This window comes from Chenopodium quinoa, unplaced genomic scaffold (genome assembly GCF_001683475.1).
Source record: "Chenopodium quinoa cultivar QQ74 unplaced genomic scaffold, ASM168347v1, whole genome shotgun sequence".
NCBI lineage: Eukaryota > Viridiplantae > Streptophyta > Magnoliopsida > Caryophyllales > Amaranthaceae > Chenopodium > Chenopodium quinoa.
In genome coordinates this window covers 5,043,032-5,057,464 of record NW_018744537.1, presented here as the reverse complement: position 1 = coordinate 5,057,464, position 14,433 = coordinate 5,043,032, and the positions used below count along the sequence as shown (strand labels likewise).

Sequence of the window (14,433 nt, the reverse complement as noted above, 5' to 3'; positions counted from 1 at the left end):
AAAAAATTATTTATTAAATTAAAATTAAAAATAATTTTTGTATTTAAAATTAATATTAAGCTATATTTTATTTTTAATTAAGTCAATTCTTATTCAATTGAAAGTTAATTATAGTAAAAGTCAATTGATGACTTGTTTGACCGGTCACAAGTCAAATCTAGTACTTAAATTATTTATGAATATAGACACTTATTTTTTAATTAATTAAAGTTGACTTAATATTGGAAGATCACCTAAAGTTCGACTTATTGTGGTTATTTTTTTCACTATTTTATTATATTAGACTTTTCTTTTACTAATCATCAGTAAGTGCATTTCTATTTTACACATATATTTTCCATACGAGAATGACAAAAAAGGCAAAAAAAGAATGGTGCATTATCACACCAGGAATCAACACGAATTTTTTTAGCGTGTCATTAAGTATATAGTTATTGAAATATATACTTATGGATTATTGATTGGTTATTATTTATTGATGATTAGTAATTATTTATTTAAATAAATATAAAAATATGATATTTAATTATATTTTTTTTCTAACGGATAAATCACAAAAGAAGGTCAAAAGAGAAGTGTAAATGAAAATGTCGAAATGGTGCAATTAAAGAAAGGGAGAAAGTATTTAACAAATTATATAAATTATTTATAAATTAAAAAATTACATAACTATTTAACAATTATATAAATAAATGATTTTTTTAATTATCATTTTGGCTTGGGCCTCCAAAATGTCAAAAACGGCTCTGGTTACAAAATTAGAATATTTAGTCATCAGATACTTCAATATACACAATAATGAAGTTAGCGATTTAATTTACACACTAGAGAAGTTTACAATCATATCAATATCTGTAAACTAAACTTGACTTATGTACCATTATATAAATTGATAAAAATACTACTGCTTTGATTCAGCTTAAATCAATCGAATTCCAGTTAAATTGCAAGTAATTGATTATTGCTTTAGAGCATTAACTTAAAGTTATAGAAGCAAATTTCAAATTTTAATTTAGTTTTGTTAGGATGAATTTCCCATTCGATAATGTCATGAATTAAAGCTACAATAATAACTCACTTAAAATCCGATTCAAAGTAATTGCGGAAGTGTTGCCGAAAATAGCCCTAAACTTGTTGCATTCGGCGGGAAAGAGAAGGCCGACGGTAGCAGCACTTGACCGAAGGAACGAAGGAGACGGCGGTAGCAGCAGTTGAGCGAAGGAGAAGAGTGGGAATTTCGCGAGAATTATAGCTCATTTGATGACTCAAATTCTCTTGATTTGAAAATGTCTCTTGAGTTTCTTAAAAAAAAAATGTCTCTTGAGTCTTGATAACCAAATAAATTTTTAAAAAGTCTCGAGTCTTGATAACCAAACAAGTAATTTTAAGAAATTTTGATATGAATTTTATTTTTAATGTAATACAAATGTTATTGGAATTTAAATAATAACCTAGAACTTTTGTTTTTTTTTAAAAAAAAAAAAAAAAAGATACGGGTGGATCATGGATGTATGGGTCAAATTTATGTTATTTTGATCTGTAACTTGGTTAAAACTATAACCTACATAAGTTTTTAATACATTTAATATGTTTGGTGGTTCGAATATTAAGGGGTGAAATATATATATTTTTTGTAATAATTTAAATGAGGAAGAAATTCTATGGAGAAAAAAGACAACATAAAAACAAACAAACAAAAGAAAAGGGGACTACGGTCTATGGAGGGACTAGACGAGGTAAGGTTACGCCCCTAATATCCTCCTCTAAAATCCTACTAAGCTCTAAAGGAACCAATTGAATTAAACAAATTCTTGTGGCTTGAATGACTCCGTGGATCCACCGCGTGATTGCCTTCTCTATAGATATGTGCTGAAGTCATCCAACTAGCATCTCTTAGTTTGTTAGGGCAGAAGTTGATTTCATGCACACACTCTCCTCTACCTACCTTCACCTTTTGTAAAATATGCACAAACGCAAGGTTATCCAATTAAACTTCTAGCTGTTGGATCTGCAAGTTTCGTGCTAGTTTTCAGTGACATGATACGGGGCAGCTAGTAATCCTTTTTATCTTGTGAACTAATTGCTATCTATGCTGTGTCACCAATTTCTAGCACAGGTAGCAAATCTAGAATATTTTCTATTAAGGGTTCGTTTAGCATCACTATGGTTTTCTGGTTTTTGGTTTTTTGTTTTTTAAATCATATGATATATGTCATATAATGAATAAAAAATTAGTCAAACTTATTAAAATCATGATAATTTTGAAAACTGACAATAGAATAGTGGAAACACCTTTTTCTTGTTTCATGTTTTTGGTTTTTTGTTTTCAAAATAATTGAAAACTGAAAATAAAAAACAATGCCAAACAAACCCTTAATTTTTACTTATATGAATTTATTTAAACTTATCTAATCTTGTACTATAAATTATTTGAATATATTAGCTAAAATAGCCCTTGTTAACCCTTATTAAAACATATTATAGCTTATTTTTGTTGAAATTATTTTATCTGAATTTATTAACCATTATTAAAACTTATGTGAACCTATTTTACAAAGAATGTTCTTTAGTCCATTAATTGTGGACTACTGTTTCATTTAGATTATCTTTCCATTTCTTTTCTCACATTAACCAAGTATATTTTTTCACTGCCTTCTTTTTATTTGCTTCAGCTACAGGTTGCACGGGTTATAAGACTAGTTTGTTTTCAAAACGCGATAAATTCAATAAGGCGTCAGAGTGGAGTAGTTGTTTATTGATTCTTGACTTTTCTAAGCCTTGATCCGGTAACTATATAAGAGCAATTTCTACTTCCACCTCTCAAAGCCTCCAATATTCTCTTGCATTCAAACATTTCCTCCATTAAAACGCTAATAATGCAAACAATTCTTCAAATTTAATTCCACCTTCATCCCAAATCACAAATTTCAAGATGAGTAGAACTTCTTCAACTCACCCCTCAATGTAAGTGTTCTTAGCAACTTATACATTAACTTTTTTCAGAAATTAAATCAACCCCAGATCGTATTTATCATTTCAATTGCTTAAATCTTTGTTTGATTGAATTTTAATTAATGGGGTTGCAGCAAATTTGATGATAATGATGTTGAATCAAAAGAAGAGGAAGACGATGATGGGTTCTTGAAGTTTCGCAAAGCTATTCGCAACACCATTGATGACGACGACGATGATTCAAATGCCAGAGTTCGTTGCATCACCCTTTACTCTCATCGTCGCCATTCTCACAAAAGTAACCTTCATTTTCTTTCTCTTCATTTTTTTGGGTTGCTTTGAAATTATGCAATTTAGTTAATTTTGTTGTTATTTGTGTTTTGTTGAATTTTCTTGGTTTAATTCTGATTAGTCTCATTATAAATGAAATTATGGATTAGGGTTTGAATTTACTTGAATTGAAGTACACTTTAAGTTTATCTTGATTGTTAATCTTATTGGTGTGGCTAAAAAATTATCAAGAGTCAAGGCTGGCTATACCGCCTTTTCGGCAACTAAATGATTGTGAAAGATAGAAGGCAATGTGCTCAAGTTTTGGTAACTAGCCAACTGAAGCATAATCTGATAGTTACTGCATGATTTCAGATGGCCTCAATTGGAAATTGATAGTAAAAACAGAATTCTTTTCATGGAAGGTTGAAAGGTAATATTTGTTTCATAGGGTGGTCACTGGTCCGATTGGGTAGTGCAGTTTCTTGTGTGTAAAATGAATCTTCTCTTGCTTATTTTAGTACCAATGACTGTATTGATATCGATGCACTTTGTGATATGATTTTCAGCTTTGTTGTTTTACTTGGATTTGTTTGATTTTGGTGTATGTGAACTTGATTAAGACCACTGAATTTATTGTCTCACTCTCTCGCTTTAGACTGAAATTCCAAGTTTCACTATTGAACTACATTTTCGTTGGCAAACTTGAGTTTCATTATGTTCCATTTGGGATGAGGTGAATAGGTGATGTATGATGAACTAGTAAAATTTGACTGTAGTTTGAACTTGAAGTGTGTTTTGATGCATCTTACATAGTGTATCTACTTTAACAGACATTGTTTTCTGTATTAATTTCCAACATGGCTAATAGAGTAATAGCCACATTATGAGGTGGTAATTAGTCCTGATGAATGAAATAATGAGGTATACAAATCTTTGCTATCAAATTACACATAATACTTCATAGTATTTCTACTGTTCTAGATAGATGATGGTGTGTAGCTCCCCAGTTCGTATACTGAAATCATTCATAACTCTTGAAAATTTGTTTAACATGTTCAACATGTCAGCTTTATTATTTTATTAACATTGATTTGTACGGAGTACACAAGGAGATCTAATGAGAATTAATGTAATTATGTGACACTCACCTGTTGTTGCTGTATCATGTTGTCTGCCAAACGCGCCTTTGATGTGTGTCTCAGGAATTCTTAATCAATGTCCATCCAATTTTAATCTTGGCCTATAAAATCCTGAATATCTGTCCATTCCAAAAGGACACTGGCATCATACAGGGTATGTAGATGATATCATGCATATTCTTGAACCCAGACTTGTCCTACATTCATCAGCAACGGTCATGTTTTAAAGCAAAACTTGCAGCAGTCTTGAAATTTCTAGCAGAAGCAATAGCATAGGCATGGTTATCATATGGTGATTCGAGTTTCTCAACACTCTTGGCTATGAATAACAAACCTAGTATGCTTAGTATGAAGTATTTTTTCAAATAATACCATTATATTAAATCAGGACATATAATTGTATTGTCTCTTGTTCAAATTGGCCTTAAGGATATGATTGGTAAAGATGTAGAAATTTTCTTGCTGATGAATAATACTTGGTTATCAGAAGGACCATCAGGGAGGCAAGAAGGCCAAGAACAGAAGAATAAGGCAGCAACTATAAGGAGGCAGCTGAAGGCAGGGTGGGCTTTAGAGGATCTAATAGATAAACAGTTCAAGCACTATAACCAGGGTGTGGTCCCTACCAAGATCGAGGATGTCTCCCAATTGCTAGCACCCTTATGGACCCCACCACTTGAAATGGTTGCTGTTGGCTGGCTGGGGGATTGGAGACCGTCAGCCATCCTAGATCTCCTAAGATCTTTGGCGCGTTCCTCTTATTTCTCTTCTTCCACTGCTGACTCGGCTGAGATTGGCCGGATCCTCTCACAGCTCATTCGTGAAATCCGCATTGAAGAGGCTATAATCGATGAAGAAATGGTTGAGATTCAAGCTACATGTATCCTCCACCTTCCATTCAAGCAAAGTAATCAGGCCAGAAGCTCATCCATAGGTCCATGGGACTGTGTTTTGTCTCAGCTCAAGAAGATTAAGCAAGTGATAACCAAGTCCCAACAACTTAGGTTCATATCTACACTCTTCTTCCTTTTTCTTTTCCCAACTAGAATAATTAATTGAATTTGTTTCTTTATTACAAACATCCTTACAATATATATTGAAATGTTATAGGAACAAAGTATTGGAGCTTGTTATGAAGAAGGTACTTAACCAGGTTGATGCAGCTGAATTCTTAATTGCATTTGCTGGGATTCAAGATGTTATTCATCAGTTTGCTGCTCGGAAAAAGTTGAAAAAGGGTCCAGTTTATATCTCGACCAAAGCCTTAGCGACTGTTTGAGTGAGAATTGGTTACTCGGGAAGAACTATCATGCCAAAGACTCATCTTCTGTTGCGATTTGTGAATACCACTGACTAGTAGGTACTGGATTATAGGCTTATAGCTAGATTGTACTTAGAATAAATTTTCAACCTGATAATGGTTGCAAGTCTTGCAACAGTTTCAGAACTCTGTAATCTGTAGTTTACTTGAGCAGAAATTGAACAGTTTCTGCAGACTGCAGATGAAGATGTAAAGTAATTGTTTTGTAGGGTAGATAGATTATGAGATGCCTTTGTCTAGAGACCTTTTGTTTACAACATTACCTAGAAATCTAGAATCTTTGAATTCTTAACAGATTAAGGCACAGATTTTGCAGATATTCTTATGTTGAGGCAAGCTCGCTACAGCCTGTGATCACTGTAAACCCGGGTACCATTATTGCGATTTGTGAAGGTACATTAATGCCTGCTTATGCTGGAAGTAAAACAATAACCCAAATAAACAATATGAGTAAATGACTCACACCCACTGTTCATAGAGCTTCACTCTGTAGAATGATCTCTCTATTCTAAATTTCTAGTCAGTCATACCAATTTTTTGAGGATGTTCGAATACGTCACTATCTTTCTTAAAATAGTATTGCTTTGTGTTTGAATTTCAGAATGAACCACTAACTTATTAAATAAAGTGATAGAAAGATAATATGAATAACAATTATTCAAAGGATTCTTCTCGTAAAATCATGTCATATCCTTAATTATAAGGGATTCAAACAATTTAGTATAATCTATAACCTAAGATTGGCCCAAACTAAGTGCTCAAAATGCTGTTCGCAATATGAACACTTTATACATATGGACGATAGTACGATACACATCGTGGGCATCACATAAGCATGACCATCAAAACATCAAATGTGGACTTATAGAAGTTATTATTGACCATATTGCAAAATAGCAAGCATCTAATACCAAACTTTGTAACTTTTGACTTACAATAATTCCCCTATTATTTTGACTACATTATTACATCTATACTTCGTATTTATTTTTATCTTTGATTCTCACAAAGAGGATGCGATAGTGCTATTTTTGTAGTAACAAATGCACACAGAAATTCTTGGACCATCTTTTATAAGGCATGTGTACCGAAGGTTTTCAAAGTCCGTGTACTCTATAACCCCTTATGAAGTGTTCATTCTATTCCTTTTTGTTCTTCTCATTTCCTTTGTAAGTTCTCATTTTAAAATTCTTTACTTGTTTGTAATAACAAGATTCCAAGGAGTTAGGGGACCAATCGGCCCATTGCTTTGTGCATAGCTCCATCCTTGGAACGCTGATTACCAAATGTACCACGATACCCATAAAATCATGGTACAATGATATCAACAACACATATATACTTTGTATCATGGACCCCATATCACAAAAGGAGGACCATTTGATATAGGGTTAAAAAGACGATCTAGCATAGATATTTTGATTGAATGCCGCATATTTTTAATCAAATCATGCATCACTTTAAAATGCTATGGCTCGTTCAATAAACTTTAGGGAACATTTCGATTCCATAAAAAACTTACAGCGAGAATAATACATGCATATGATGTTATGAAAATTATAGGAATGATAATTACAAATTTGAAATAAACCAAACTAAAAATTAAAACTAAGCAAAGGTATAAGAAAATCAAACATAAGATAAATCAAGCCCAATAGGCTAAGACAGCCATAAAACCAGCACCAAGTAGCAAAGTAAGATTTACTCCAAAGAAAAGCCTAGTGTTGGTTTGCAACTTAGGGCTCATAAAATCTTGAGCTAGAAGATCAACAAGTGCCATGTAAATCAAGATTCCCGCCGCGACTGAGTTCAACAAACCCTGAATGATTAGTGCAGTTGGGCTATTATTTTTATAAACATTACTCATACTAAGTCCGATTCCGATTGCAATTCCTACCGGAGTAGTCAGGGAAAAGAACAATGCCATACACAACGTAGATGCTGATTTGAAAGATGCCTGTAGAGTTTTACAAATTGACAATGAGTGGCTATTAACTTAGTTGGTTAAAGTCATAGGATGGTTCAAAATTTGTCTATATATAACATTGTGCATTTTATGGCTCTCTGTAAAACCGACAAAACAAAAATTGGATACATACTTCAAAAAATGATAACTCATTAGGTGTGGTTTGCAAACTTCCTACGAAACAACCTAACACACGTTGAATTAGTCGTACATGTCCTTTATAAATAGAGTTGCGAACAAACAGTCAACATGACTAGTACGTCGTTTTCATCAATCAAGCATTCTATTTTCCTAGTTCCTAACAAGCCACATGTTCAATTGTTTTTTAGTTTGCGCAACAAGACAGTACGACAACCATACAAAACTTAGTTCATTAAATATTGTTCCTTGTGTACGAGTACTAGATTATTAGGATTTTTTCCAAAATTAAGCTTTATACGGAAATTATTTACGAAATTGGACTCGTGGCAAAAGTATTTCCCAAACTAAGCTTCTGAGGTGAAACGCTGTCTCGGACAGCGTTTTACACTCAGTTTTTTTAAAAAAAAATTCAAGACATAAAACGCTGCCTCAGGCAGCGTTTTATGGTAGTTTGACTTTTTTCAAAAACTTCGTATTTCATACCTGTTTTATACAAATAAACGCTGCCTGAGGCAGCGTTTATATCTTTAAATGAAACGCTGCCTCAGGCAGCGTTTAATGTACAAGCATAAAACGCAGCCTGAGGCAGCGTTTTTATCTGTACATTAAACGCTGCCTCAGGCAGCGTTTCTTGCGGGAATTATAACGAATTCCAGGCCTTTTTTTCTCAATCTCTTTCACGCAATTTACACTCTCTCTCTCACTAACTCTCATTGTCAGCAACAAAGAACCACAGCCGTTGCCAACGCCTCCCCTGCCGTGCCGCCGCCCCTGCCGCCGCCAAAGTGAACGGAAGTTGTTGCCGGCACTGTCTCACTCACTCTTTAAATCCGGGTAAACCCTAAATTCGTAGTACATTGTTGAATTTTACATTGAATAGTTGGTAGTAGATAGTTGTTGTATGTTGTAGCAAATTGTGATGTAAATTGTATTAATTTGTTGCTAATTAGTAATGAAATGTGATAAATTGTTGATAATTATTAATGATAATGTGGTACATTGTTGAGGAAAAATATAGACGAAATTGTTGATTAAATTGTCGACGAAATTGTTGATGAAATTGTCAATGTTAATGTGGTTTGTTTTTGATGAAATTCTTGATGAAATTGTTGATGGTAATGTGGTCTATTATTGTGAAAAAAATGATAAAATTGTTTATGGTAATGCGGTATTAGTATGTTGATAGTTGTATGCGGTACTAAGAGTTTATGAAATTGGTGATGAAAATGTTGATAATGAGAATGGACTTGTTTCATTGTTGTCATATTAGCTACACATGTAGGTTCTCGAAATTTGATATAACTTTCCATTATCGAAGCTATGTATGTTATGTATTGTTAAATTAGGGTTTTTTGACGTTGTTTTAGAATTCGATTATCCTTAAATGTGTTTTGGTTGGTATATAGAATATGGCTTCACAAAATGTAGTGTTGTTATGCCGGTGGGGAGGTGAAATTATGTGCGATGGATCAAATGTTGAGTACACTTGTCTTTTACCTGTGACAGTCATGTCAATTTCATTGACTAGTAATTCTGTTTTTTAATTGGTTTGGCCATATTGTTTTGAATGAACAGATATCATGGTCGGACACGATCGGATACCAGGACCACTTGACCCTTCTGTCCTTACACTGCAGGATAAACATCGGAGTGTTGACATATGGGAGCAGACGGTAATTTCTCACGTGCCATTTCATATACAGATTTGTCTTGTTTTTTTGTATACTTGACCCTTATTTACAGTTTTTAAATGAATTACCAGGTGGACATAGCGGAAATGTTGGGGTGCAGGCACTTGAGGTCCGGCTGGGCAGTCGATCCACGCGTTCTTCAGTACGTCGACTGGGTTGGCTTTGGTGGTATTCATCGCGTGGGCTACAGAGAAATAGATCGAGGGCTTATCACAGCATTAGTTGAGAGATGGAGGCAGGAGACACACTCCTTCCATCTTCCTGTGGGGGAGGCGACAGTCACGCTGCGGGACGTCGCGATACTCACACGCCTTCCCATCCATGGGAATGCGGTGACAGGGGGTGTGGTACTTGACCCCGCAGGTTTAATAGGTCGGGTTTTAGGGGTTCAGCCAGAGCCAAACGAGATCAGGGGCAGCGCGCTGAGGACCGGTTGGCTACGCGACAGTTTTGGACATTTACCTCAGGACGCTGACGACGCCACAGTGCAGAGATACGCCCGAGCTTACTTGTTCCTGCTCATCTCAGGCGTGCTCTTTGGAAACAAGAGCGGAAGCCATCTTCAGATTATTTACCTGTAGCTGTTAGACCACGACTGGGATGAGATCCGTGGATACAGTTGGGGTAGTGCTTGTTTGGCGGTCTTGTATCGCCATCTGTGTAGAGCATCACAGCGTGGAGCACAGCTGATTGGAGGTCCTTTGGTTGTGCTACAGGTAAACCTCATCATTATCCTTAAGCCTAGTCTGATAATGACTTGACGTTATTTATGCTTTACCTTTTATTTGATTTTTAAAACAGCTTTGGGCTTGGGAGCACATCCATGTAGGGAGACCAGGTAGGCCTGTTGTACACCGTCCAGGGAAGCTGGACCAGGACGATCAGTACGCAGCATACGATGCTCCCCCGCTCCCTGAACCCGATCAGGCATACGGTTGTAGGTTCGTAATATTATACTTGTGTACTCAAATTTTGTTATAATTAGCTAGTACAACTTCTTAAATAATTTGTTGCCACAGGTGGGTGGTTCCCAGACTAACACATGCGCATACAGCGAGAGGTCTTCTCTACTACCGTGACGCCCTCGATCGACTCTCGGATGAACAGGTGGAATCTTGCACTACATTTGTAATCGTTTGTTTACTCTTTATACTGTTTATTGGCATTGCCCTATTCTTTTCACAATATATCCTTGTTGCAGATGACATGGGATCCCTATTCTGCTGTGTTGGTAGAGGCCATGCCGGAACACTTGCTCGAGCATCGTGCTGAGTGGCTTGCCAGGACCCCCATGATCTGTTTTGAGGTCGTGGAGATCCACCTACCGGACCGAGTGTTGCGACAGTTCGGACTTCACCAGCCTATCCCCATGCCCTGTGACACTAGTATTCGCCTCCACGGCATTGACCGTCGTGGAAAGTTGGAGACAAACTGGGCACTGGAGCATCATCAATTCATTGAGCTTTGGGACCAGCGGTTGGAGTCCATCGTTGACGGTCACCTGTTTCAGGGTGTTATGGATCCGTGTGATCCTTACATGGTATGGTACAGGCAGATTACACGCCTTTTCATCAACCCTACCTACACCCCACCGTCCACGCACTACCATCCAGCTTATGATGTTATCAGCGGACTTGTGAGTTTTTTCAGTTTCTTGTTTTCCAAAATTATTTGAAATTCTATATCATATTACTAATTCATGGATGATTACTGCAGGCGGGGGATATGGGTGCGATGGTTGATGCACTTTCAGATGCCTTAGCAGCCGTACCCACTAGAGCCCAGGTTGAGCGGGTGCGAGATATGGGCATACATAGCTTGCAAAGATATGGCCATGGCCATCTCGTCCACCCCAGGGACGATCATGACCCCAACTCCTTCCATTCACAGTTCGACTTCGGACAGAGTAGTGGTGGAGGTCATACTTCGGGCTCTACACAGGCAGAGGATTACTTCATCCATAACACCGCTCCCGGCCACAGCCAGGGTGACTCATCGTCTCGCCAGCTGACTCCTCCATCGTCCCGAGACCCATTCACCACCATTCAGCATTACACGAGGCGTCCGAGGCGTGTTCGTAGACAGACGGAGGACACACAGGATGGAGATCAGTTAACTCCAATACATGAGTCCGGATAGTATTAGTTAGTTGATCCTTTTGTGATACTCAGATATTTAACAATGTTGTATATAACGCTTACATTATTAATACAAGAAATGTTTTCTAAATGACTCTCTGTACAATTTGAAGTTTATTTCCCTTATTTGTCCGAATTTGACTTTTGTTAGTGAAACTATATCTTTTATATCCGTTATATGTATCAAGCAACATATATTTGGTCTCCTGCACTTAAAGTGCTGTTTCACGATGGTTATCATGCTGTTAGGGTTGTTTCCAGTGTTTGATGGTTGTTGGTGGTGGTCGATGGTGGTGGAAAGGTTGGGGCTGGTGGTGGGAATGCTCTTGCGTTGTTTAGGGTGTTTTATGGTAGTTTATGGGTGGTTGAGAGTGGCGGGCGGTGGTGGTGGGGGAGGTGGTTGATGGTGGTGGGGGTGGTGGTTAATGATGGGGGTGGTGGGAATGTCCTTGCGTTGTTTAGGGTGTTTTGCATTGCATAGGGGTGGTCGAGAGTGGCGGCCGGTGGTGGTGGGGGGAGGTGGTTGATGGTGGTGGATGGTGGTGGGGGTGGTGGTTCATGGTGGGGCTGAGCTGATGCTGCTGGGTGAGGGTTATGTGTAGGGGCAGCAGCAGATTGCAGAAACTGCTGGTGATGTAGTGTAGCAGATGCTGCTGGTAATGCAGTCTAGCAGAAAAACGCTGCCTGAGGCAGCGTTTTATGCTTTAACATAAAACGCAGCCTCAGGCAGCGTTTTATGCTTCAAATAAAACGCTACCTCAGGCTGCGTTTTAAAGCCCATATACATATTCCAGTATAATTTGGCAAAATATACTAGTATATTTTGCCAAAATACATACCAACAGGTCAACAAGGTAAAACGCTGTCTGAGACAGCGTTTTACTTCTTGAATTTTTTTTTAAAAAAACTTGGTGTAAAACGCTGTCCGAGACAGCGTTTCACCCCAGAAGCTTAGTTTGGGAAATACTTTTCCCACGAGACCAATTTGGTAAATAATTTACCAATAAAGCTCGATTTGGGAAAATTATTATTAGTACTAGTATTGCCTACAATGAAATATATTATGCTCCAATATTGTAACGCATTCCCATTTGGAATGGTGAGGTGAACATGTAAACAAAAAACGACTACATCGATATATAAAAAGGTATTATAGTAGCATGGTAAAATCATTTACTTTAGACGATATAGTTATATAACAATCAAATCTGGACATATAAAGTATCTTTTACATATAATACTCGTATATGGTATATTTGTATATATAATCAGATGGATATAATAATAATAATAATAATAAATAGTGTGACTTTAAATTTCCTATTTTTTCAAAGTCAGGTCATACAAATTCGAAAAAATAAGACAGGAAAAAAAATAGTTGTAATAATTTTGACTAATTAAAACATACCTGTACTATGCATCCAGCAAGTCCGACACCCTCAAAGAATTGATGAAAACACAAAGCTGCCATGAGAGACTTGATATAATCAATGCTTTGAGAAGTACCCAATGATAATCCTATAATCACCGAATGAACAACAATACCCATCTCCAAAACCTACAACATACATATATCAAGTATAGCACAAGTTAATTTAATCATCACAAAACTTGACTAACACTTATTTTTCATCAATTAGTCATTATACAACTCTATTAAATGGAATTACACTCCGTACCATATATTCATGAATCATAACTATCATCAGTGTAAGTTAAGATGAATTTACCTGTGAGGTAACCTTGTATCTTATACGATCCAACTCAGACAACCCCTCTGGAGGACCAGAGCCATGAGCATGACCATGTGTAGCGTGAGAGTGAAGATGGACATGTCCCGCATGCGCGCCACCATTCTCCTTGTCAGTAGTATCGGAGGGGGCAGCCTCTCCGAAGTGCATCCTACGATAATAACCCGTGGCATAAGCGTCAATCATCAAGCTTCCGAGGGCCCCCACCATAGCGAAGAGCCCGGTGAAGGGGAAATTCCTCCAAGGTTTTTCACTAAGGCAAGGGTTTGTGAGGTCCTTAAAGGCATCGGGGAGTATGTGAATAAACCCCGTGGATAAAATCACACCTGCCGCGAATGACTTGATAAGGAAGAATATCTCGCTCTCAGGGTGAAGAGCGAGGAAATTCTTCCCTACAATAGGGAGGGAAACTCCTAGGGCACTTGCTACCAATATGACAGCAATCGCCCCAAGTTTATATCTTAGGGTAACACTTTTAGAGTTGTGAGTTAGTTCTTCATGGTCGCAGGTGCAATTTGCACCTGCGACCAAGGCGCTTGAGAAGAGGATGAGACCAATGACACAATAGAAAAAGAGGTAGAAAGATCTTTCTCCATATGACATAGCCTTTTTTGAATATTGATACTAGGATTTTGCCTTCTTTAAAATGGGGATTATTTTTTCTTTCTTTTAGAGAGTTGCAAAGAGTAGAGATTTTTTTAATTAGAAATCGAACTAAACAAAGGAGCTTTTATTTGATTTGTTATCCGTCTTTTCTACTTCATTCGTTTAGGAGTAGCAATTATTATGGTAGGACTTTCTTAGTTTTGTTTCCTTAAAGTAAACGAAGTCAATAAAAAGGGTCATAGTATAAGATTTTTAATCTTTGATTAGTAAGATACGGAAAGCCTCCTCCTATCTATCACAGGAGGGGGACATGATGAGAATCAAACCCCCATCACTCAGGGGCCGAGGAGATGAAAGGATTAACCATTATATTATCATTGTACATAAAACTTTAAGGAGATATTAGACTAGATAAATAGACAAATTAATTAACAAAATTTTACCACCAATAAGAA

General features: G+C 36.8%; 3 protein-coding genes across 3 annotated transcripts; 2 read left to right on the top strand and 1 right to left on the bottom strand.

Annotated features, from left to right (window-relative positions):
* Nucleotides 1-2,719: 2,719 nt before the first annotated feature.
* On the top strand, nt 2,720-6,049 carry LOC110698903. Its single transcript, XM_021876406.1, has 4 exons — nt 2,720-2,964; nt 3,087-3,250; nt 4,852-5,368; nt 5,475-6,049. The coding sequence occupies exons 1-4, from the start codon at nt 2,933-2,935 to the stop codon at nt 5,641-5,643; spliced, it is 882 nt and encodes a 293-aa protein (XP_021732098.1). The 5' UTR covers nt 2,720-2,932; the 3' UTR covers nt 5,644-6,049.
* A 1,124-nt stretch (nt 6,050-7,173) lies between these two features.
* Nucleotides 7,174-14,184, bottom strand: LOC110698797 (zinc transporter 1-like). Its single transcript, XM_021876317.1, has 3 exons — nt 13,352-14,184; nt 13,030-13,179; nt 7,174-7,642 (listed from the first exon to the last, which is right to left on the bottom strand). Exons 1-3 carry the CDS (start codon nt 13,973-13,975, stop codon nt 7,331-7,333), a joined length of 1,086 nt encoding a protein of 361 aa, XP_021732009.1. The 5' UTR covers nt 13,976-14,184; the 3' UTR covers nt 7,174-7,330.
* LOC110698800 (serine/threonine-protein phosphatase 7 long form homolog) lies at nt 8,890-12,000 on the top strand. Its single transcript, XM_021876320.1, has 3 exons — nt 8,890-10,590; nt 10,685-11,119; nt 11,200-12,000. Exons 2-3 carry the CDS (start codon nt 10,685-10,687, stop codon nt 11,620-11,622), a joined length of 858 nt encoding a protein of 285 aa, XP_021732012.1. The 5' UTR covers nt 8,890-10,590; the 3' UTR covers nt 11,623-12,000.
* Nucleotides 14,185-14,433: the final 249 nt, after the last annotated feature.

Coding starts and splice junctions, on each gene's coding strand:
- LOC110698800 (XM_021876320.1), top strand. CDS start 10,685: ATGACATGGGATCCCTATTCTGCTGTGTTGGTAGAGGCCATGCCGGAA. Junction 11,120..11,199: donor ATGATGTTATCAGCGGACTT/GTGAGTTTTTTC, acceptor TGATTACTGCAG/GCGGGGGATATGGGTGCGAT.
- LOC110698903 (XM_021876406.1), top strand. CDS start 2,933: ATGAGTAGAACTTCTTCAACTCACCCCTCAAT. Junction 3,251..4,851: donor TCGTCGCCATTCTCACAAAA/GTAACCTTCATT, acceptor CTTGGTTATCAG/AAGGACCATCAGGGAGGCAA. Junction 5,369..5,474: donor ACCAAGTCCCAACAACTTAG/GTTCATATCTAC, acceptor GAAATGTTATAG/GAACAAAGTATTGGAGCTTG.
- LOC110698797 (XM_021876317.1), bottom strand. CDS start 13,975: ATGTCATATGGAGAAAGATCTTTCTACCTCTTTTTCTATTGTGTCATT. Junction 13,180..13,351: donor GATACAAGGTTACCTCACAG/GTAAATTCATCT, acceptor TGTATGTTGTAG/GTTTTGGAGATGGGTATTGT. Junction 7,643..13,029: donor TTGCTGGATGCATAGTACAG/GTATGTTTTAAT, acceptor AAAACTCTACAG/GCATCTTTCAAATCAGCATC.